This window comes from Phoca vitulina, unplaced genomic scaffold, assembly GCF_004348235.1.
Source record: "Phoca vitulina isolate PV1807 unplaced genomic scaffold, GSC_HSeal_1.0 scaffold52, whole genome shotgun sequence".
Taxonomy (NCBI): domain Eukaryota; kingdom Metazoa; phylum Chordata; class Mammalia; order Carnivora; family Phocidae; genus Phoca; species Phoca vitulina.
Genome location: NW_022589755.1, coordinates 1,000,084 through 1,023,156, shown reverse-complemented (window position 1 = coordinate 1,023,156; position 23,073 = coordinate 1,000,084). Strand labels below are relative to the sequence as shown.

The following is a 23,073-nucleotide window of genomic DNA, read 5'->3' as shown; positions in this document are numbered from 1 at the left end:
GTGATTTGGACATGATCACCGAATATACAGGCAGGAAAGAGGTTCTCTTTGGGAACCAGATGCAGAGATAACTCCTTGTCCTCTTACTTCAGGGCGGCCTGAACATCACTGTTTCTTCCAAGTCATGGCCTTGACCAAAGATACAGAGTTACAAAATCGACTAACGCTTCTAACTACATGCATTTGAAGAGCAAGAAAGTGTTTATCACATTCTAGCTAAGAGTGGATGCATTTTGAGTCTGAAAGAGACTGTGTCCGGGGCGCCTGGGTGGCTCAGTCGTTAAGCGTCTGCCTTCGGCTCAGGTCATGATCCCAGGGTCCTGGGATCGAGCCCCCGGTCGGGCTTCCTGCTCAGCGGGAAGCCTGCTTCTCCCTCTCCCACTCCCCCTGCTTGTGTTCCCTCTCTCGCTGTGTCCCTCTCTGTCAAGTAAATAAATACCATCTTAAAAAAAAAAAAATTAAAGAGACTGTGTCCATTTAAATTTGTAGCATTTGAGAATAATTGAAATATTTTTGGCTTAAGGGACAATTTTGAGCTTCATGGAGTCTGAAATGTCTCTAACAAGGATCAGTTGCAGACAACACTCTCCAGAAGGGGTAAACAGCTTCCTTTCCCTGAAGGCTAGATGACTCTTATTTCTCAGACTCGTGGCACCACGAAACCTTTATTCGCTGAGGTCAAGGACTAGGACACTCTAACCACCTGTGCGGCTGAGGAAACTACATTACCCAGATGGCAATGTGCCTAACGGTGGCGGAGTTGACCAATGAAAGCCCAGGACAGGAGCATTTCCATGCGGACGCACCAGGTCGGGCGGGACTTCCGGCGTCCTCCTCGTGGCGGTCATTTTGGCTTTTCTGGAGTCTGTTCGCTCTGAGGTTTCGGAGCCCCCGGTCGGCGGCAGAAGCGTTCTCCCCGCTACAAAGAGACGGCTCTAAGGCTTGGAGGCGGCGCACCCGGGGTGACCCGCAGCAGGCTGAGATCAAGATCTCCCTGCCCCACAGCCCCGCTCCGCCCAGCGAGTCCGATGGCGGCGGCCGCGCCCAGGGACCCGGCTCAGGTAAACGCTCGTCCGCCGGGCCCTCCCCCACCCACATCCTAAGGTCCCGAGCGCGGGGCCCTGCTCGCGTCCCTGCGGCCCAGGCCCGGGTGTCCGGGACAGGGAGGCGGCGGCGGGCGGGGGCCCCGTGCGGGAGCGGGCTCCGGGTTGGGACAGGTTCGTGCGAAGACTTAGAGGTGCGACTGAGCCGGGAGCATTGGGGAAGCCCGGGTCTTGTGTCTCCAGGCAACAGAGAGTGAGGCGAAGTTGTGCCTCCGGAGTTTTACCTTCATTCTCAGAACGGTGGAAGCCAGGGAGACCTGGGAACGAGAGGGACAGTGTCTGAAACCGGGTCCTCACAAGTTTCCTGAAGCTGCTCACGGGAAGAGGGGTGATAATAGGCACGGCAGGTTGAGTTCTGTAAAGATCACCTAAGTAGCGAGAGCGCACCGAGGACTGAAGCCCAGACGTAACGCAGTCCTCTGTAGGTCACCAGATCCTGCGCTGGGCTAGGGCCTTAGCCCATGAGATGGGAAGGTGGTCCCAAGCACAGGTAACAGAACGTGCAAAGGCTTGAGGGCTCAGGGGCCTGCAGGTGTCCTTTCTTTTTCGCGGGAACTGGGAGGAATGGGGCAGGAGTCAGGTCTGGACACCCTGGTGCTGGCTGTTATGGGAGGTTTGGAGGAGTGACGGCAGGTGATCTGACCGAGGCCTTACCAGGCTCTCTGGGGCTGCAGCATGCAGAAGAGTAAACGTGTGAAGTTGGTGGTAGGAAGAGAAGAGAGGAGGCTACTGTAACAGTCTGGGTGAGTGTGATGGTAGCCGGAGCAGGGTGGTGGCCATGGAGGTGGCTGGATTCTGCATTAGTGTTTTAGGTGTGGCTTCCAGGGTTTTCTCACTTTGAGGTAGAGAGAGGTGGGAGTCAGGGATGACTTGAAGGTTTGGCTTTAGCAATTGGAAGGGTGGAAGCTCCATCAGTTGAGATGGGGAAGTTCATAGTAAGAGTAATTTTCACTGGAGGTATCAGAAGATTTCTTTTTGGTCCATTAAGGGTAGGAGACGTTTCCGAGAACAGTTTGTGGGCCTCTGGAACTCTGAGGAGGAGTTCGGGATGTAGACTTCTCCAAAAGGTAGTGGAGAGTGTGTGGACGAGGGAGGAGCTGTGGATCACTTAATATGGGGAATCCTGGTCAGGATAATGGTGACAGTAGCCCAGGAAGAAGAGGGTGGGTCTGAGGACTAGGTTTCCTGCTTGGCTCCCTGGTTGTGGGATGTGGGTGTCCCAACACAGATCAGGGAGAGAAGTGATCATAGAGAAGGTAGGGGAGAATGTATGGTTTGGTATGTGGCCAGGGGCTCCAGGGGACAAGTGGACATGAGATGGATGTGGGGGCATAGGAGTAATTCAAACAAGATGACGCTGAGGTGGAAGCTGGTGCTTATTCTCTGTTCTACAGACTCACCAGGATTTCATTGTATTCCATGGTGGGGCCTAAGTGTTCAGGTTAGGCTGGTGGATTAGCTTAGGGGCACAAGTGGTCATTTATGAGACTAATCGGGGGTAGGGTATAAGGCCGTACAGGGCCACTGGAGCTGAGTGTTGAATGAGGGTTAGATGGAGAGAGGACAGCTGTGACTGGAGAGGGGACGTCAAATGCATGCGGCACACAGGTGGAGGAGAGCCATGTGTATCTGCAATCTGGTATTTCAGAATATAAATATTCTTGGTAGTGAGGTTCAAGCAAGGAACAGGGAGGGAGGTCTTCATAGTAGCACCAAAGGCTGCCTCTGTCAGTGGAAACCATCAGTCTGGAGTAGTATTTGATCCTGTTTGAAACTGCCAGGCATTTTCTGGGCCACGTATGCCGAGTAACATGTAGAAAAGCCAAGGAGATGACTGTGGTAGGAGGGGGCTGTAGCTGTGGGAGTGCAGTTGTGAGAAGTGTGGCAGAAAGAGTGTGAAAGCATGACCACAGGACACTAGAATTGGGGTCATAAGGATGAAGGATAATGCCACATTTTTTGCATCTTGGAGGGATGATCTGGGGACTTTGGTGGTATTGCCTGATAAGACCAGAGTCAGATCATGCACGCCCTCCCTATAGCTAGCTTCTCCCCCTAACCTGTGTTTGTGACACTGACTACACTGATAAGAGGCATCATGACTACCAGGCCAGGTCCACCGTTCAGATATCCTCTATCTGCCCATCTGCTTGTTGTTGTGGGAAGACACAGTATCAGTAGGAATGTGAGGAGAGAGTGGCTCCAAGGACACCCAGGCCTGGTATCTCCTCTGAGGTGTGGAGTAGACTGAGCTGAGGATGGATGTGGAGGGTGGGGGTTATAATGAACTTGGACTCCTAGGAGAGATGTTGATCATAGAATGAACTGTCCACATTGTGACAGGGTATGAATTTTGAGGACGTGGCCATTGACTTCTCCCAGGAGGAATGGGGGCTCCTTGATGAAACTCAGAGACTCCTGTACTGCGATGTGATGCTGGAGAACTTTGCACTTGTAGCATCGCTGGGTAAGATTGTCACATTGCTCCTTGTGTCCTGAGGTGACGTCTTGCCTTTCCTTTTTTCCCCAGAGTTTGCTCTTTCTTTCCCACAGCTGGACCACGGGCTCTCCTAATTTCCACCACTTTCTTGTTATGTGTGCTGTGGTTGCTAGTGCTGAGCTGTGTATAGTGCCCCGAGCAATGGACTGCCCAAGCATCGCTGACACCTGTAACTCAAAAAGTACACGGGAGGGTCTGGGAGTCAGGAGTCTTGAAGTTAACTTAATGGATCCCACCTTGCCTTCTCCCTGGCAGGGTGACTGTGTCCAGATCCCTGGCTTTTAGTTTTGCCCCCTTCCTCTAGCTGACAGTTCTTTGTGACTGCCTGTGCCAGGTCATGGTCATTATTCACATGGACCATGGGCTGTTCTGTAAGACCCTCCTTCGATTGTATTTTACATTTTCTTTCCTGAATATTACTGCATGACAAGTTGCACGGGGCCAGCGGTGGCCACTCACTGTGCGTCTTTCATTAAAACTTGCGTCATACAGGTTCTGAGGGGTTACACAGTGGAGAGTGCAGGGAAAACACTGGTTTTACAGGGTGGACATGGCAAGATGGTCTCAGAGGAGGTCTGGCCCTTGTGAGTGGCAGCTGGGGGAGGGCATGACGTCAGGGCCTTGTTCAGATCATACCAGGAACTTGCCATGGGTTCGGTAGTGTTTTGGTTCAGGTACCACCAGCCATGTATTGTTTCTACCTTTTCTTCTGCATACTTAACAGTTTGCTGACTTGTCATTTCATCCGAGACTTCTGGCTCCTTCCACTTTTGTGGCCTTCCCGGGCCACCAGTTCCTCTGCACTGCTCCCTTTACGATAACCTCCAACATTGACCTGCACATGGTGTCATGAGGTGTGCACATATCCTTACACAGTCCTTAAACCAGCTACTCAGGTCCAGTTGAACTTTACTGGGACAGGCCACAACCAGCCTCCCACACAGCATGCCCATGTTGCCAGCAGATAAGGTCCTAATGAAGGAGGAGTGAGGAGGCAGGGACCTCTCCTCCATGTGGTGCACCCTGTGCTTGTGTATTGTCTGTTGAGGTCTCTCCTATTCTGGTCTCTTCAGAGGCCCAATACCACCAAGCAGCCCCTACCTCAACCTGCCCCCAGCTGCCTTGTTCTCATAACAATCACATGGATGCAACTTGTTGCGTCAGACACACATTTGAAATGGGGCTTCCCCCTCCCACCTAAGTCAATATGCATTTCTTCAGCATTTCTGCTTTCAGGTTTTAGGCATGGGATGGAAGATGAGGAGGCCCCTTCTGAGCAGACTATGTCTGTAGGAGAGTCCCAGGTCAGGGCTTTTCAGGCAGGTCTGTCCACACAGAAGATCCACCCCTGTGAGATGTGTATCCCAGCCTTGAAAGGTATTTTGCACCATGCTGAGCACCAAACAGTATACCCTTGGCAGAAACCATACTTGGGTGCCACATGTGTGAGATGCTTCTCTTTCCATGCAGACCTTCACCAGCAACAGAGGCATGGCAGTTGGGAGAAGCCCTGGAAAAGAGATGTGGACAGGGCCTCGTATGTGACAAGCTGCAACTTCTGTGTGTCAGGGCAGCCTTTCATATGTAGGAAGGTTGGAGAGGACTTCCCAGCGACCTCAGGACATCTTCAGCTCCAGACCAATCCCCACAGTGAGGAGCTACACTGTGGCAGCCAGAGTGGAGAGGCCTTTCACAGTGGAAAAAGTCAGTACAACGGGGGTGAATGTGAAAAAGCTGCCAGCCACAACCATGGACTTGATCAACATCAGAGTGTTTGCTCTGGAGAAGGGCTTTATGAGTGTGGCAAAGGTGGGAAAGCCTTCAGCTCGAACTACAGCTTTGTGCAGCACCAACAGATTCACAGTGGACAAAGGCCATATGAGTGTGGTGAATGTGGGAAATTCTTGAGCCAAATCTCTGGCCTTATTAAAGACTGGAGAATTCACAGTGATAAAGAGCCTTATGGATGCAGAAATTGTGGACAATTTCTTACCCATAACTTCAGTTTCATAGAACACTGGAGAATTCACACTAGAGAAAGAACTTACGAATGCAGTGAATGTGGAAAAGTCTTTATCCACAGATCTAAACTCATTCACCATCAGAGACTACACAATAGAGGAATGCATTATGGGTGTGGTGAATGTGGGAAGTCTTTCAGCTACAAATCCAACCTCATCGAACACCATAGAGTTCACACTAGAGAAAGGCCTTATGAGTGTAGTGAATGTGGGAAATCCTTTAGACAAAGCTCTAGCCTTTTCCGACACCGGAGAGTTCACACTGGAGAAAGGCCATATAATTGCAGCGAATGTGGGAAATCCTTTAGACAAATCTTTAACCTCATTCGACATGGGAGAGTTCACACTGGAGAAGTGCCTTACAAGTGTAGTGATTGTGGGAAGTCTTTTAGCTGCAAATCTGAACTCATTCAGCACCAGAGAATTCACAGTGGAGAAAGGCCTTATGAGTGCAGTGAATGTGGGAAGTCCTTTAGACAGTTCTCTAACCTCATTCGACACAGGAGTGTTCATACTGGAGAAAGGCCTTATGAGTGCAGTGTTTGTGGGAAATCCTTTAGCCGTAAATTTATCCTTATTCAACATGAGAGAGTTCACACTGGAGAAAGACCTTATGAATGCAGTGAATGTGGAAAATCCTTTACCCGAAAATCTGACCTGATTCAACACCAGAGGATTCATACTGGCACAAGACCTTATGAGTGCAGCGAATGTGAGAAATCTTTTAGGCAGCGCTCTGGTCTTATTCAACACCGGAGAGTTCATTCTGGAGAAAAGCCATATGAGTGTGGGGAGTGTGGGAAATCCTTTAGCCAAAGTGCTAGCCTTATTCAACACCAGAGAGTTCACACTGGAGAAAGGCCTTATGAATGCAGTGAATGTGGGAAAACCTTTAGCCAAAGTTCTAGCCTCATTCAACACCAGAGAGGTCACACTGGTGAAAGGCCTTATGAGTGCAGTGAATGTGGGAAGCCCTTTACCCACAAATCTGACCTCATTCAACACCAGAGAGTTCACACTGGGGAAAGACCTTATGAATGCAGTGAATGTGGGAAATCTTTTAGCCGCAAATCTAACCTCCTTAGACACAGGAGAGTACACACTGGAGAAAACCCTTAAATGTGAGAAATGTTAGAATTCTGTGTATTATTGATGAGTAGCATTCTATTTTGTCGATAATGACTTTATCCACGCATCTGTTCTGGACATACAGGTTATTTCCAGGTTTGGGGTATTTATAAATAAAGCTGCTATGAATATTTACATTCACTTTTTTATGTGGATATATGTTTTATTTCTCTTGTTGTAATAACTGAAACTGTTAGAGTGGAGGTGAATGTTTCACATTTTAAGAAATGGGAAACTGTGATCTATAATGGTTATTCTCTCTTACCTTCCCGCCATTAGCACATGAAAAGTCAAGTTCCTTGACATCCTTGAAATAAGTGTGTAGTGGTAAGTCACTTTGGTTTCAATTCCATTTCCCAAAGTGTTCATGATGTTGAGCATTTGTCATTTATTTGCTCTGTGTTTATCTTCCCTGATAAAATATATGCCCATAATCTTTGCCTATTTTCTTTTTATGTACTTAAGTATTATATGGAACAATTGTTTTTGAGTACTAGAAGATTTTTCTCCCTCAAATTTTTGTCCTCACAGTTGAAAGCCCACATGCACCAGACTTATGCATTTAATCTGCATTAACATATTCTTTGCTATCTTAACTCAGTAACACATTAAATCAAGCCTAGATTTTAGTTTTTGGCAATCCCTGTTGTTCTCATGGTAAATGTCAAATTGCCAAGGTGATGTCACTGAACATGGAGTTGGTAAGATATTCCGGTAGCACCTCATTAAATTCTATTCCCAAAGTACTGATACAGTAGCCAGAGATAACTTTAATAGGTAATAAAACCATAAAATGACCAGTAAGTGGCAAGTTTTAAGTATTTGTGGGTGTTTTTGTTTTGTTTTTTATTTTATTTTATTTTATTTTATTTTATTTTTTTTTAAAGATTTTATTTATTTATTTGAGAGAGAGAACACATGAGAGGGGTTAGGGTCAGAGGACGAAGCAGACTCCCTGCCGAGCAGGGAGCCCGATGCGGGACTCGATCCCGGGACTCCAGGATCATGACCCGAGCCGAAGGCAGTCGCTTAACCAACTGAGCCACCCAGGCGCCCTTTTGTTTTGTTTTTTAAAGATTTATTTGAGAGAATGTGTACAAGTGGGGGGGGGAAGGGCAGAGGGAGAGCGAGGGGGGAAGCAGACTCCCTGCTAAGTACAGAGCCCAACAGGCTCGATCCCACGATCCTGAGATCACGACCTGAACGGAAACCAAGAATTGGATGCTTAACTGACTGAGCCATCCAGGCGCCCCTAAATATTTGTTTTGTAAAAAGAGTATGATTTAAATATGCGTGACTTAGGGGCTCCTGGGTGGCTCAGTCATTAAGCATCTGCCTTCGGCTCAGGTCATGATCCCAGGTCCTGGGATCAAGCCCTGCATTGGGCTCCCTGCTCAGCAGGAAGCCTGCTTCTCCCTTTCCCACTCCCCCTGCTTGTGTTCCCTCTCTTGCTGGTCTCTCTCTGTCAAATAAATAATAAATAAATATGCTTGACTTAAACTGCACGTATTTTAAATATACATTTTGATGTTTTCATACATGCTTGCATCCCTGAAGCTAAGTTCCTCCTGCCCTTTCATCTTTTTCAACATATAAAATTATATAAGGAGATATTCTAGCTTTTGTAATGGCTATTTACATATATATCTGTGAATAAGACTGTTAAGAAGTCCCATTAACCCTATCACGATCTTCCATCATTATCATTTTCATGGTTGGTCTTGAATCCCCATGCATACTACTGGGTGTCAATGCATAACCTCTTAAGAATTTCCAAAATGTCAGGACTCTAATAACTCTGATAACTTGAATGGACAAAAAATATTTTTAAATATAAATGTTAGTGCTAAATTTTATTGATGGAATTAGCTGCTGAAGGCAGATTGAATGCAATCATGATACCAATTGTATGGCTTTTATTACATGAGTCTTTTGAGTATTCACCTTACCTTTTTTGTTCACTGAAGAATTAGTTAAGGTGTTAATATTTTTATATAGTTTAATATTTCTTCTCTAATTTGAAATCCTGAGTTGCCCTTGAATAATGCAGATGTCTATTTACAGTACTAACATATGTATCAGCTATACCTCCTGATACTTAACACAGACTTCTCTACCTTCCATTTGTCAAATAAAACATTAATGTTTCAAAGTTACTTCTTCAGAAGTTTACAAATCCCAATTTCTCTGCATTTTAAAATTTTTAAACTTTTTTTTAAGATTTTATTTATTTACTTGACAGAGAGAGGGAATACAGCAGGGAGAGTGGGAGAGGGAGAAGCAGGCTTCCCGCTGAGCAGAGAGCCCGATGCGGGGCTCGATCCCAGGACCCTGGGATCATGACCTGAGCCGAAAGCAGACACTTAATGACTGAGCCACCCAGCACCCCCAAAATTTTTAAACTCTTAATACGAAGCTGAAATCCCCAAATCAAAAGTCTTAATCTTCCCTTATCAGTGTATACATCTGTGAAATCATTACTTTATATTACAGTTTCATTTGCCAATTATACTTCAATACAGGTAAAGGAAAAATAAAAGATTGAAATCATGCAAAAGCCTTAATCTGAACTAACATTGAGAAACAGCAATGGAAGAGGAGCTTTTCATTCATCATACACAGCAAAAATACAGAATATGTTTATTAATTTATTTTCCTCTGAAGACAAAGCACTTTGTATTTGGAGAAATAAAAGATTACTTGTTATGAGTTGCTTTGAAAGATGATCAGTAAGTGCCTTATCAAGGGTCAGATATTGCTACCAGGGACCATCTGGCACACATTAATCTTAGCAGTTCTTTTTTTTTTTTTTTTTAAGATTTTATTTATTTATTTGACAGAGAGAGATATCGAGAGCAGGAACACAAGCAGCAGGAGGGAGCCCAATGTGGGACTCCATCCCAGGACCCTGGGATCATGACCTGAGCCGAAGGCAGACGCTTAACGACTGAGCCACCCAGGCGCCCCTTACCAGTTCTTTTAACTATAATCCAGCCCTTTTGGCTTTAATTTGCAGGATAGCCACTGTTGTTTCATAATTATTTTCAGGACTATCAGAGAAAGTGGGCAGTGTATCTTGATGGGTTGAAATATTGCCAGTGTTCTAATACATTAGCCTTCTGGATTTCCTGCTAACTCAGCTTCACCAGTCAATACATTTACTAAAATTATACTGGTTGCTACTGGAATTCCACTCACAAAAATGTAGAATTTCATTACATTCAAAAAACAAGTATCCTAGAATCCAGAAGGTGTGATGATAAATAGCCTTTTCCCATGGTCTCCACTGTGTCACACAGGAGCTACAATCTTGACAAAGCCACAGGTGAAGACCACCTGAAGCCCACTGCAATAAACTCATGGTTACTATGGGCAATAAGGAAGCCACTTACTCTTATTATTTACTGGATAAAGTTTATAAACATTTTGTCCATTAGTATTCTCCACATCCTCTATTTGGCTGACTGAATCTCTTGATTCTGTTTAATATGTTCACTTTTCTCTTTAAAGATTTTATTTATTTGAGAGAGAGAGTGCACGAGAGGGGGTAGGGTCAGAGGGAGAAGCAGGCTTCCCACTGGGCAGGGAGCCCGATGGCGGGACTCGATCCTGGAACTCCAGGATCATGACTGGAGCTGAAGGCAGTTGCTTAACCAACTGAGCCACCCAGGCGCCCAATACGTTCACCTTTTAAAAATCTTTCCTGCATGCCTCGTAGCTTTGGCACAATTTTTTTAAAAAGCTAAATCTGTGTACTATTGGGTACACAGTCTGTAAGCCTACATCTATACAAATTATTACAAAATTTAAATTACTATAAATGCTGGAAGGGCAACTAGGTGAATATGATCAAGTACAAGAACTAGTCTGAGGGTGAAGAAAACATTCCTTGAGAATATATTTTTTTTATGTCTGGAATGAATATTGTGCGGTAATTTACTAAGTGTAGTATTGGGAAGAGTATTCCAAAGAGAAAGTTCCTGAGAAGGGTGGTGCATATTTAATGATCTAGAAGTCAGGCGATGATTCAGAATCACAGCTTAACAATTTTTTCTTGTAAAACAACTGTGAGCCTGATTCTCTGGCAGTATAAAGAGCTCATCCCTTGTAAAGCATTAGAAAATTAGTAGTTAGCTTTCTTTTATGCTATGTTAAGGTGCTCCTTTTTTATGTTATACTATCAATAAGCAGACTTGTAGTAAGTTTTATTTTTCATTTCATCTTAAGCCTTAAATTTTCATTAACTTTCAAATCCTTTTCAGATTAGGTCTTTATACTTATTCCAATAATGTTTTTGCATCTCTTGGTTCAATCAAAGATGGAGAGATTGATTCCTCTTTTTGTGTGCAGAGGAGAAGAATGAATGATTTAACAAATTTTTCTTTTTTTTTTTTTAAGTCTATTTATTTGAGAGAGAGAGTGAGCACAAGCAGGGGGAGCAGCAGGCAGAGAGGGAGAAGCAGGCTCTCTGCTGAGCGGGAGCCCAGTGCGGGGCTCGATCCCAGGATCCCGAGATCATGACCTGAGCCAAAGGCAGACGCTTAACTGACTGAGCCACCCAGGTGCCCCAGATTTTTCTTTTCCAATGTGGGATTTGAGAAGTCTTTTGACAATTCCACAGATTTTAACAAAACCAAGTTGAGTGTCCATTTTCCAGATATGTGTCTCCTGCACAAAGGTATGTACTCAAGTGACACTTAAGAATTTTAGCCAGCTCAGAATTCTGCAGATGGAAGGAAATCTAAGGAAAGGACGTCTACAAATAGGATAAAGAGAGACAGCTGGGGCGCCTCGGTGGCTCAGTTGTTAAGCGTCTGCTTTCAGCTCAGGTCATGATCCCAGGGTCCTGGGATCGAGCCCCGCATCGGGCTCTCTGCTCCGCGGGAAGCCTGCTTCTCCCTCTCCCACTCCCCCTGCTTGTGTTCCCTCTCTCGCTGTGTCTCTCTCTGTCAAATAAATAAAATCTTAAAAAAAAAAAAAAAAAAAAAGAGTTGAAAAGGAAGTTTTAAGCTTATCATAAAGTACCTAATGCCAGAGTTCCTACGTGGACCCTGCAAATACTGTTTATACACAGGAAAAAAAGAAAATAAAATTCTGGTTAACCAGTGGCCCTCTTTCTATACTTGTTACAAACAGGCTTCCTAATGCAAATTGGACTCTTAAGTTGCCTACCTGAAAGATTAGGTAGCGTATTTTCTTAGGTAGATGTCAGCTATACTCTGTGTTTTCAGTTATGTGAAATAAAGGTTAGAAATAAGAGGCTTAGGGCGCCTGGGTGGCTCAGTCGTTACGCGTCTGCCTTCGGCTCAGGTCATGATCCCAGGGTCCTGGGATCAAGTCCCGCATCGGGCTCCCTGCTAGGCAGGGAGCCTGCTTCTCCCTCTGCCTCTGCCTCTGCCTCTCTCTCTCTCTCTGACTCTCATGAATAAATAAATAAAACATTAAAAAAAAAAAAGAAGAGGCTTAATTCTCCCTGTTGATAAAGGGGAGAGACTCCCCCTCCCTTTTGTCACAACATTTACTATAGAGAATCTATAAGCACCTCCTGATCCCTTTGAAGACTACATAGGCCTTTGGCCCCTAGGGCTCCCTTACTGCTGCATTCATGACCTATATTGTTTAATTCCAAAAAGTACTGTCATGCAAGTAAGTTTCTTTTTCCTCTGGATAAGGTCAATAAACTAACACACATAGTCACGCCTATTACAAACATAAAGTTAGGATAAACTCTGTGTGACAAATGATGCTTTCAGGTGACCTTACTAGAGAACAGGTTCTATTTATCTTCTAAATATGTATATAATGGGTTCTATCTGCTTGCTGTATAATAGGGTGAGATTTTTTTCCTGTAAGTCTTTGTAATTTCTTAGCTGATTTCTGATGCACATCACAGTCTGGCTTAATACTTACTCAATAATGTGGTATAAGAAGAAATATATTTGGTCTTATTCCCCTGTGCCCTGTGCTGGCACAGAGAGCCTACAACCCTTGTTATCTCCTGAGTGATAGGAGTATCTTGTGTCATCCATAAGGAGCCCCCTTTTGAGCACACCTGAATTTATGCTAAAGAAGTGTGTTAGGGTGGGGGCCCTAAATAGAATCAGGATGGGGAGTGGTCATCAGAAACATTGGGGTTAGAGGCTTGGAACTTTTAGCCCTACCACTGACCTCCAGGGGCTGGAGCTAGAGATTGAAGCTCTATAAAAACTCCTGAACAAGAACAGTTGAGGAGCCTCCAGATCTGTAAACATGCCTGGGGGTGGCACACTGAAGTTCCATGAGCACAGAAGCCCCTGCACCAGAGACCCTTCTGCACCTCACCCCATGTACTTCATCTGCCTGTAAAGATACTTCCCAGGGTTCTGTGAGCCACCCCGGCAAGATAATCCAGTGAGAGGAGGGGTCGGGAGAACCTCTGATTTACAGCCAGTCAGTCTGAAGCACAGGTGACCACCTGGATTTGTGACTGGCATCTGAAGGGGACAGTCATCCTGTGGGACTGAGCCCTTAACCTGTGCAATATGATGCTATCTCCAGGTGGATAGAGGCAGAATTAACTGCATGGTGGTGTTGGTGAACACACATACCAAATAATGGAGTGTGGAGAGGATCCATGGGTGGAGGAAGATTCTGTTTTACATCCCCAACAGTCCCCACCACACACACCTGCAGGGACAAACATCATCACCCGTCTGCTCACTAGCTAGTGTGCAGGATTATGGGTGAGGGTTATCAGTTGGACAGTATCAGAAACTCAATACGTAGCACCCAGGATGTGGCAGTCTAATGAGCAAAGGCCTCAGCAATGTCAACAAATAATAAGGCAAGTAGGACCTGTGGGTTAACAGACATTTGAGACAGCTACTGTAGGGCATCAGGATACGTTCTGGATCCTAATTGTAATACATATGGCTGAAGAAACAACACTTTTGAGTCACATTGAGAAAATGGAGCATTAATGACATTTTGTCATATTTAAAATTTTTATTCATTTACTTACCTATCTATCCAGAAGGCACCACAGTGCATGGGAGGGAGTGGTGGACGGAGGGAGGCTGGGGCAGAGGGAGAGAGGGAATCTTAAGCAGTCTCCACACCCAGGGCAGAGCCCAATGCTGGGCTCACTGGGCTTGATCTCACAACCCTGAGATCATGACCTGAGCTGAAGTCAAGATTTCAAACGCTTAACCCAAGGGGCAACCCAGGCGCCCCTTCTGCAGCAGTGTTACTTGCAGCCCGCCAAACTGGAAACAATTAAAATAACGATAAACAGATGAATACATAAATAAATAGTGCTATATCGATAGAACCTACTTCTCAAAGATATAAAGAATGAACTGCTCATTTAAGCACCACAGATTAAAAAAAAAAAAAAAGTCACATAAGGGGACATAAGGAAAGGAGGATGAAACACTTTTAAGTGGCGCCTGGGTGGCTCAGTTATTAAATGTCTGCCTTCGGCTAGGTCATGATCCCAGGGTCCTGGGATCGAGCCCCACATCGGGCTCCCTGCTCAGTAGGAAGCCTACTTCTCCCTCTCCCACTCCACCTGCTTGTGTTCCCTCTCTCCCTGTGTCTCTGTCAAAATCTTTTTAAAAAGAAACACTTTTAAGACTCCAATCATATAAATTCTAGAAAATGCAAACTCATCTATAATGAAAAGCAAGTCAATGGATGCCTCGAGGAGAGATTATTAAAACACAAAAAGTAAATGTGGGGGTGATGGAAAGGTTTATTATCATGATTGATGGCTCCATGGGTTTATGTGAAAGTCAAAATGTCAAATTGCACAATTTAATGATGGACATTGCATGTCATTTGTACCTTACTGAAACTTAAAAAAATATGGTTAAAATTAAGTCTGGATTCCCTGTGCTTCAGAAAATTAAGTTTGGCCACCATACTGACTCCACCATCTTCCTTCCTTCCACCATCTTGCAAACATAGGTGAGCAGTGAAGGTATTCCGAGGTCATTCAACAGGGATCCTGCCGAGTCACAAGAGGCCTCTCGACTGCACTACGGTCTCTCCCGTCTCTGTCCTTGCTGTGCCGCCATGCAAAACCGTGGCCTCTGGTGAACAGCCCAGAGGGAACAAGGAATCCACAAAACCTTTAGATTATTTTTTTCTGACAGGCCCTCAGCTGCACAAGATACATCCTTGTGTAGGTCCTGAGAATATCTCTACCTGCTCATCCCTCACAGTCCTAGTGCCTAAACACTGTGCATGCCCTTTTCAAAGAGGTACGTTCCAACTCGTTCACTGGTCTCCTGCACGCTCTATTAATTCAGGGTTTCTGTACCAACAATCATTCCCCTGGCCCTTATAATCTTAAAACCAGTGATGTTACTCTACAGAATTCAGGACATCAAGGCCCCTGGCTCTGCTGCTGGGTCTGGGGAAGAGATTTCCTTCACCAGCCCTGAGCACCATGCCATCAATATCCCCTGTGAACAAGAGAACAAGACCATGCCACTCAGTAGCACTGAAGGTTCTCAAAACAACAACCAACAACTGGCCCCTCTTCGGGTTGAAACTCTGACCCCACACTTGGCATCCAAGTATAAATTAGGACCACAGAGCCCTACAGTCTTTCCTTAAAGGCTTTCAGCAGCCATGCAAACTAGGCCCAAACTGGAGAGTTATCTTCTGCCATCATACGGTCCCTTCTGAGGCACACAACTCTGTTCACCCCTTCATGCTCGTAAACACAGTTAATTTCTACACACACAGACACTGAACAGAATCCCCAAGATTAATGGTGGCTTAAACAATAAGATCTTTATTGTCATACAGCAAGAGCAACGGGAGGCAGACTGTTCCCGGGTTGGTGATTTGGAGGCTGGGAAATGCCATCACAGAGTCTCACGAGGACAATAACATCCCTGAAAAATGTCGTCCACCTTTTCAAATCACCAGCAGTCCTGCAGGACAAAACTGGGTGAGATGCATGCCCTCTCCTCAGAGAGGAAAAACGGGGAAGGAGTAAGCGCTCAGGCTATTCATTAGTCACCCAGCAATTGCCCTGACACTGGGGTATGGCCCCTGGGCAGGTTCAAAGACTGCAAGGCAGCTGCCACATACCTGGGATTTATGCAGATGTTTGAATGTATGAGCTTCAACACAGGCAGATGGCACCTTCCTAAGGGATCTCCTCCCGTGTGGTTACATTCATCAATTAAATACCTGCACATTTAAGGTAGTTCTCCCATTTGAAATTTGTGAAGTCCTATGAGGTAAAGTCCTTCAGATGAAGGCTTTCTCATATTCACTGCATCTGTAAGGCCTTCTACTACCGTGAGTTCTCTGGAGAGCAATGAGGCTAGCCTTTGGTTAGCCATTTCCCACATTCTTCACATTCACAGGACTTCATCTAAGGAGACACTGTGGTGTTTTAGGAGCTTGGACTCATAGGTAAAGAATATCCCACGTTCAAATACTCATAAAGCCGTTTTCAGTGTGAATATGTGAATGGTCATTGAAATGGAAGACAGAGGTGAGCGTTTCCCAAAGTCACTGTCCTCCTAAAGCCTTTCTCCAGTGTGCACTTTTCGGTGCTTAATGAGGCTAGAACTGTGGCTAAAGGATTTCCCACATTCGCTGCACTCATAAGGTCTTTCTCCAGTGTGAATTCTCCTGTGTTTAATGAGACTGGAGTTTTGAGTAAAGGATTTCCCACATTCACTGCACTCATAAGGCCTTGATCCAGTATGTACTCTCTGGTGTTTGAGGAGACTGGAACTGTAAGTAAAGAATTTCCCACATTCGCTGCACTCATAAGGCCTTTCTCCAGTGTGAACTCTCCGATGTTGAAGCAGCGCGGAGCTTTGGCTAAAAGATTTCTCACATTCGCTGCACTTATAAGGCCTTTCTCCACTATGAACTCTACGGTGTTCAATGAGGCTGGAGTTTTGAGTAAAGGATTTTCCACATTCACTGCACTCATAGGGCCTTGATCCCGAGTGAACTCTCTGGTGTTTTATGAGACTGGAGTGGTAGGTAAAGAATTTCCCACATTCACTGCACTCGTAAGGCCTTTCTCCAGTGTGAACACTGCGGTGTTGGAGGAGCGCAGAGCTTTCGCTGAAGGATTTCCCACATTCACTACACTCATACGGCCGTTCTCCAGTGTGAATTCTCTGATGTTTAATGAGGTTAGACTTGTTACTAAATAATTTGCCACATTCGTCACACTCGTGAGGCCTTGCTCCAGTGTGAACTCTCCGGTGCTGAATGAGGCTAGAGCTCTGCCTGAAGGACTTCCCACATTCCCCACACTCATAAGGCTTTTCCCCAGTGTGCACTCTCCAGTGGTCATTGAGGCTGTAGCTTTTGCTAAAAGATTTCCCACATTCACTGCACATGAAGCATCTCTCTCTAGCGAGGTCTCTCTGGTGGTGAACAAGTGTGTGTCTGCAAGTGAAGTCCTTTGTGCCTTCTCCCCAGTTGCGTTGCGCTTTCCTTCCACGAGAGGATGCCCCGTACTCCGTCGTCCTGTATGACTTCTCCCTGCTGTGTGTGGCCTGCTGCTGGAAGAATCTCGAGGTGGCCAAGATGTCCCTGACAACCTCCCCACAGGAAAAGGGTTTCCCTGACACACACAATTTGTAGTCCTTCACAAAAGCAGCTCTGCCCGTGTTGCTTCTGAAGCATTTCTCTCCAATGTGCTCCTTCTGGTGCTGAAGGTTTGCATCAAAACACAACTGTTTCTCACATGCCCCAATCTTGTAGAGATTCTGTCCACAAAGCGTTGCCTGGTGCTCGGTGGAGAGCAAAATGTCTCTCAAGTCGTGGCCACACACCTCACGAGGATGGGCCTTCTGGGGAGACACGACTGCCTTGAAAGTCCTGACCTGGGACACGCCTTGTACAGAAACCTTCTGCTCAGGTGCCTCCTCATCCTCCGCACCATGCCTACAACCTGAAAGCAAGAAATGCTGGTGAAGTGCATGCTGCCTTTGGTGGGAGGGGGCAGCTACTCTACGAGCTACAAATGTGTGTCTAAGAAACCCAGGAACCAGTGCTTGGGATTGTTTGCAGGACCGGGGAGATGGCGCAGGTGGAGGATGGGGCTGCTTCGCAGTGGCAGGCTACAAGGAGCACAGAATGGGAGAGGCCTCATGAGGAGAAGGATGCAAGCACGTGGTGTGACACAGAGAAGAGAAATGGTTGCAATTCATTCCTCTGCAAACAACTTTCCAAAGGAACTTATCTCCTATGGAGACACCTTTTCCGTGCAGAAGGGAGTGACAAGACCCAAGGAGATAGGACTGTAACCTGGCAGGTGGTGTTCAGGACTGCTTAAGAACACGGGCACACCTCATGACGTACTATACAGCGGCCAATGTGCAAAGCACTGTAGGTGGAGTGGTGAGAAAAACGAGGGAGATGTGGATCCCAGAAATGTGAGGTTAACCCCAGGCCAGAAGTAAGAGTAGAAGCGACAAGTAACAGAGCTGACAAATCGGCAGAGTGCCAAGAAAGGGGAAGAGAAGACGGAAATGAAATGTGGCCCCTGGCATCACAATACCAGTCAAACAGAATAGGCTTCTGGTCTGATCTGAACACAGCACTGACATCATCTTCCTCCAGGTACCACTTTGCAGGGCCTGGCTTCCTCTGAGCCGTCGTGTTGTGCGTGGGTCAATGTCCCTACTGTGAACCGCCCTGGGCTCTCCAGTCCAACCCCACTCCCACAATCAGCAGTGCATGGCAACTTCATGATACAAGTGCTAAGGAAAAGAGAGGACAGACGAGCAGCCGTCGGTATCCCAGAGCGACTCAGCACGTGACAGCCCATGGCAGAGAGAACTAAACAGTTCCCAGAGAGGTCGGGAAGGGGGTCCCATGACAACAGCCCATGGTCCACAGATGTAGTAACTTTGTCACAGACAGCAGGTCCTGGCGCAGGGAGGCACAGGGAAGCCTCAGTAGAGAAAGGAAGCAGACGTGGAGCATGCAGATATCTTGCATCGAGACAAAGTCACCCAGTCAGGGAGAGGGCAAGTAAAGGGCTATCCATTAGGTTCACTGCAAGACTCCTGACCCTGATTCCTTCCTTGAAAGTCAGCAGGAAGGCTGGTGTTGGGGCTGCTCAAGGAAGGAGGGCAGTGCACTGACCTCAGCCTCACCAACCACAGCACCTACCCCAGGAACTGGGGAAGGAAGCAGTGCTCGTGGTCCCTATGTAAAGACAGACTGCTCCTGGGGACAAAGGGAAGGGCAGAGACTAGCTCAGGGCACGGGGGTGGGGTTGAGGGTCTTACCCAAGGAGGTTATAAGTGCCAAGTTCTCCAGCATCACATCCTGGTACAGACATCTCTGAGCCTCATCAAGGAGACCCCATTCCTCCCAGGAGAAGTACACGGCCACGTCTTCAAAGGTCACCCTGCCCTGGCAGGATGGGGACAGATGAAACCACAAAAAGCCCCTCTCCCAAGAACCCATATCCCTTTTCCCACCCACATCTACCCTATGCCCATCCTCCCCCCGATCTCCCCAACCGAGAGGAGAAACCAGGCCCCAGTGCCTGGGTGCCACGGCACCACTGTCTCCTCGTGGCCCACCGATCGCAGGGTCCCGCTGACACAAGAAGAGGCAGGTGGACAAGTATATATCTAAGTTGTGGACCTGGCATAGAGGGATGTTCCTGGCCATCCAGGTTATTCTGCTGAAAACCAGGGCCCTGGCGTCTATCAGGCATACTCCCTCTCCAAGGACACATCACTCTTGAGACTGGATCCCACAGCCACATGCCTGTGGTCACCACACCTCACTGTCCCACAGCACAGAAACCTCCCTGGCCTCCCCACATGTTACTGGTATTTGAATCACCTCCGCTTCACCCCACTGGGGAGGGCGCGAGTCCCATCTTAGGGTTATGGGGATGGCTAAACACAGAGCACCTAACACTGGACAGATGAGATGGATAGCACTTTAGTAATCACAGATATTCACAGCCTGGAGAGGAGGACACCACACCCCACACAGGCCCACATGGGGGTGGCACCCTGAAAAAGAGGGAACGACCAGGAGCTGTAGGATGCACGCTTCATAGGATCAAGAGGGTGAGGTGCCTCCCGGTTCCTGTAAGAGGATGTGTAACTCCGTGGGCTGGTAGGGCACTGAAACCCATACAAAGGGAAAAGCAGGAAATGCACCTTTGATGAGAAGGTGGTTTGATTAGGAGACCTTCCCAACAGCAGAAGAGTGGGAGGAGATCTTACACTCGGGCCAGGAGTTCCTCCACCTTCCACCAGACAAGGTTCTCCTCCACCTGTGCTGCACTTGTTGTCCCCTCAGCAGTCACCGTCTTCCTCTGTCCCCCTGACCCTCACTCAAAGCAAGGCTCCTTGGTGGCCTACCCCAGGCTTAGGGTCTCTCACGGGTGATGACATCAGCACGTCACACACGACCTTATTCCTCCAGGATGAAGCACCCCAGGTCCTACCAAAGTCCTCACAAAACCCTGGTGGAGTTCCGAGTGGAGAAGCGCCCCCAGCACAGGCCGGAGTGTCACCATCTCGCCTTAAGTACTCCTAAACTTCGGGATCCCTCTCATGTCTACTCTTGCGCTGGAAACCTTGGCCACTGCCCGAGTATCCTGTCCCCGACGCGCTCTCCCTCCGTGGCCGCCCACATCCCTCATCTGTGAAGTCACACCGTCACCTACGTATCCAGTCCTGGTCCCCCTTCCTCCCACAACTTTCTGGCACCATAACCAGCTCTACCACCGTAACCAGAGACTGTTCCTCCAACTGTGACCCACAGCTCACTCACCGGGGCCCACACAGTGGCCGTGATGTATTTAGACGGCTCCCTTCTGAAGCCCTCCCCAGGTTTCCAGACGTGCGTGTGTGGCTGCTCACCTAATCATCAGTCCGTGCTCCCCAGAACGTCTCCAGCATCACTCACAACCAACTTCCTCATCTCAGTCCATGGAGCTTCCGTTCCTACAGCTGCTAGGAACTAAAACCGCAGAGATATCCCTGAATCCTCCCTTCCGCCTGTCTCAGTCCACATTAGGAAGTCAGTGGTCACTTCTTTAAAACACCTACCAGAATCCAGTGGCACCCAAGCCAGCACTGTGGTCCGATAACCCTCACCTCGACTACGACGGCGGCCGCCACCGCGGTCTTCCTGCCCCTCCCTCAGCCCACGGTCCGTACTCACGCCCAGCAGGACGGAGCCCGCCAGGACCTCGGGGACATCACGCAGCTGCTCCCAGCCGCGCCCCCGCCACCGCCACAGGACACCCCCGACTTCCCAGGCAGCCGTCCCCGTCCTGACCGCGGTCCCCCCGCAAGGAAGGAGAACGGTGGCTTCCGAACAGCCCGCCGAGCGGTCACAGGCACCGCCCGCCCCGCCACGAGCTCCCGGAATAACCGTGCGCACACCGGCTGCCCGAAACGCAGCCCCGCACAGAGCGCTCGGCACGGCTTGGGGTTTCTCCAGGGTCTGCGGACCCGAGACCTGGGGGTGGCACTGAAGAGTCCCGGACACGGAACGCAGGAGACGGGCGGGTGGGGGCCGGTCAGGGCCGCCGAGGGCTGCGCCTCCTCCACTCGTTCGTGTGGGTTCCGTCGGCGCGGCTGCGGCGGCGGGAAATGGGGAGAGTGCAGCCCTGGACCGACAGGCCCACGGCGGGGTCCACGGACTCGGCTGCCTGTAGCCTCGCCCGGCCCCGAAGACCACGACCCGCCGGCCGGCAGCTCCAGCTCCGTGCGCAGTGCCCAGCCTCGGCCGAGGACGCGCCCCTCACCCGGAGCCCGCTCCCGCACGCCGGCGCTCGCACACCGGGGCCTGGGCCGCAGGGCTCTGGGTGGGGGGACGGCGGGAGGCCCGGGGGACGAGCGCTCACCTGAGCCGGGGCCCTGCGCGCGGCCGCCGCCATCCGACTGCGGGAGCGGACGGGACACCCAGGCCGGCGAGTCCCGGTCCCGGCCCCGGTAACCCGGGTGGCGTCGCCGAGCTGCAGGCCCGCAACCGTACAGCAGGGCCAGCGTCTCCTCGCGCCTCTTCTCGGTCGCGTTACGTCTGTAGGGATGATAACTCCCGAACCTTTTTCCAGGTGGCAAAACCCAGATCGGCTAGCTAATTTGGCCGAGCTGAGGCGACAGCCGGAAGTCCCGCCCGCACTGTACCGGCCACAAACGGAAGAGCCTCTTGGACGCTTTCATTGGAGAGCAGTGCTGCCCCTCGACTCTTCGCATTCTGGGTAACGTAGTCCCCACCGTTATGAAGCCCGGAGGCAGGTTCGTCCTTCAGGGAAGTGGTGGCGGCTGCCGTCATAGTCGAGGTGAGGGTTATTGGACCACCGTGCTGGCTTGGATGCCACTGGATTCTGGACATATGTTTTAAAGAAGTGACCACTGATTTCCTAATGTGGACTGAGACAGGCGGAAGGGAGGATTCAGGGATATCTCTGGGGTTTTAGTTCTTAGCAGCTGTAGGAATGGAAGCTCCATGGACTGAGATGAGGAAGTTGGTTGTGAGTGATGCTGGGAGACGTTCTGGGGAGCACGGACTGATGATTCGGGGTCCGCCCGAAAGGGCGAAGGGACAAGGCCGATGCTGTTGGGCTTCGCTTCATATTTGAGAGAATGTTACCATATTTCTGCCTAATGCTCTCTGACGCTCATCACCCAAGTGTTTGGAGACCTATTTCAGACCCTGGAAAGCTAAGCATGCTCCCGAAGGCTACAAACCAAATAAACACATCATTCCGTAGCGTCTTTCAGTCGCAAGGTGTGTCCACGCTTGGTGGAGGCTAATAAACATTATCTTATTTCAATTCTAATGTGTTCACTCCATAGCATTAAATTCACTTGATCAAGAGAGAAAATACTCCAGGTTGTGCCATGTCAAGAAAGTTAAGAGGAGGGGCGCCTGGGTGGCTCAGTCGTTAAGCGTCTGCCTTCAGCTCAGGTCATGATCCCAGGGTCCTGGGATCGAGCCCCGCATCGGGCTCCCTGCTCTGCGGGAAGCCTGCTTCTCCCTCTCCCATTCCCCCTGCTTGTGTTCCTGCTCTCGCTGCCTCTCTCTCTGTCAAATAAATAAATAAAATCTTAAAAAAAAAAAAAAAAAGAAAGTTAAGAGGAATGGTGTTGGGCCACCTGGAATCACAAGTACAAGGATAGATAACAACAGAGTCGCTCCTTGACTAGTCTTTAGTTAGGGCATTATAGGCTTTTTTTTTTTTTTTTTGACCTGGCCCAGTACTTGGCAAGTGCCAGAATCCTGCCAAGTAGGTTTGGCAATATTTTCTCCCGAATATCTGATCACTACTGATATGTGACCAAATTTCCTCATCCCTCACCAT

General features: G+C 48.3%; 2 protein-coding genes across 3 annotated transcripts; one reads left to right on the top strand and one right to left on the bottom strand.

Annotated features, from left to right (window-relative positions):
• Positions 1-497: 497 nt before the first annotated feature.
• Positions 498-7,569, top strand: LOC116622100 (zinc finger protein 551-like). 2 transcript variants are annotated; one of them, XM_032388292.1, is made up of 3 exons: positions 841-1,061; positions 3,447-3,570; positions 4,840-7,569. In XM_032388292.1, exons 1-3 carry the CDS (start codon positions 1,029-1,031, stop codon positions 6,741-6,743), a joined length of 2,061 nt encoding a protein of 686 aa, XP_032244183.1. In that variant the 5' UTR covers positions 841-1,028; the 3' UTR covers positions 6,744-7,569. The 2 variants fall into 2 exon arrangements, with proteins under 2 accessions (XP_032244182.1, XP_032244183.1); XM_032388291.1 differs by lacking the exon at positions 3,447-3,570 and having other exon boundaries at positions 498-1,061; positions 5,074-7,569.
• Positions 7,570-14,422: 6,853 nt separating this feature from the next.
• Positions 14,423-22,112, bottom strand: LOC116622102 (zinc finger protein 154-like). The gene is made up of 3 exons (XM_032388295.1): positions 21,613-22,112; positions 19,019-19,145; positions 14,423-17,673 (listed from the first exon to the last, which is right to left on the bottom strand). Exons 1-3 carry the CDS (start codon positions 21,643-21,645, stop codon positions 16,277-16,279), a joined length of 1,557 nt encoding a protein of 518 aa, XP_032244186.1. The 5' UTR covers positions 21,646-22,112; the 3' UTR covers positions 14,423-16,276.
• Positions 22,113-23,073: the final 961 nt, after the last annotated feature.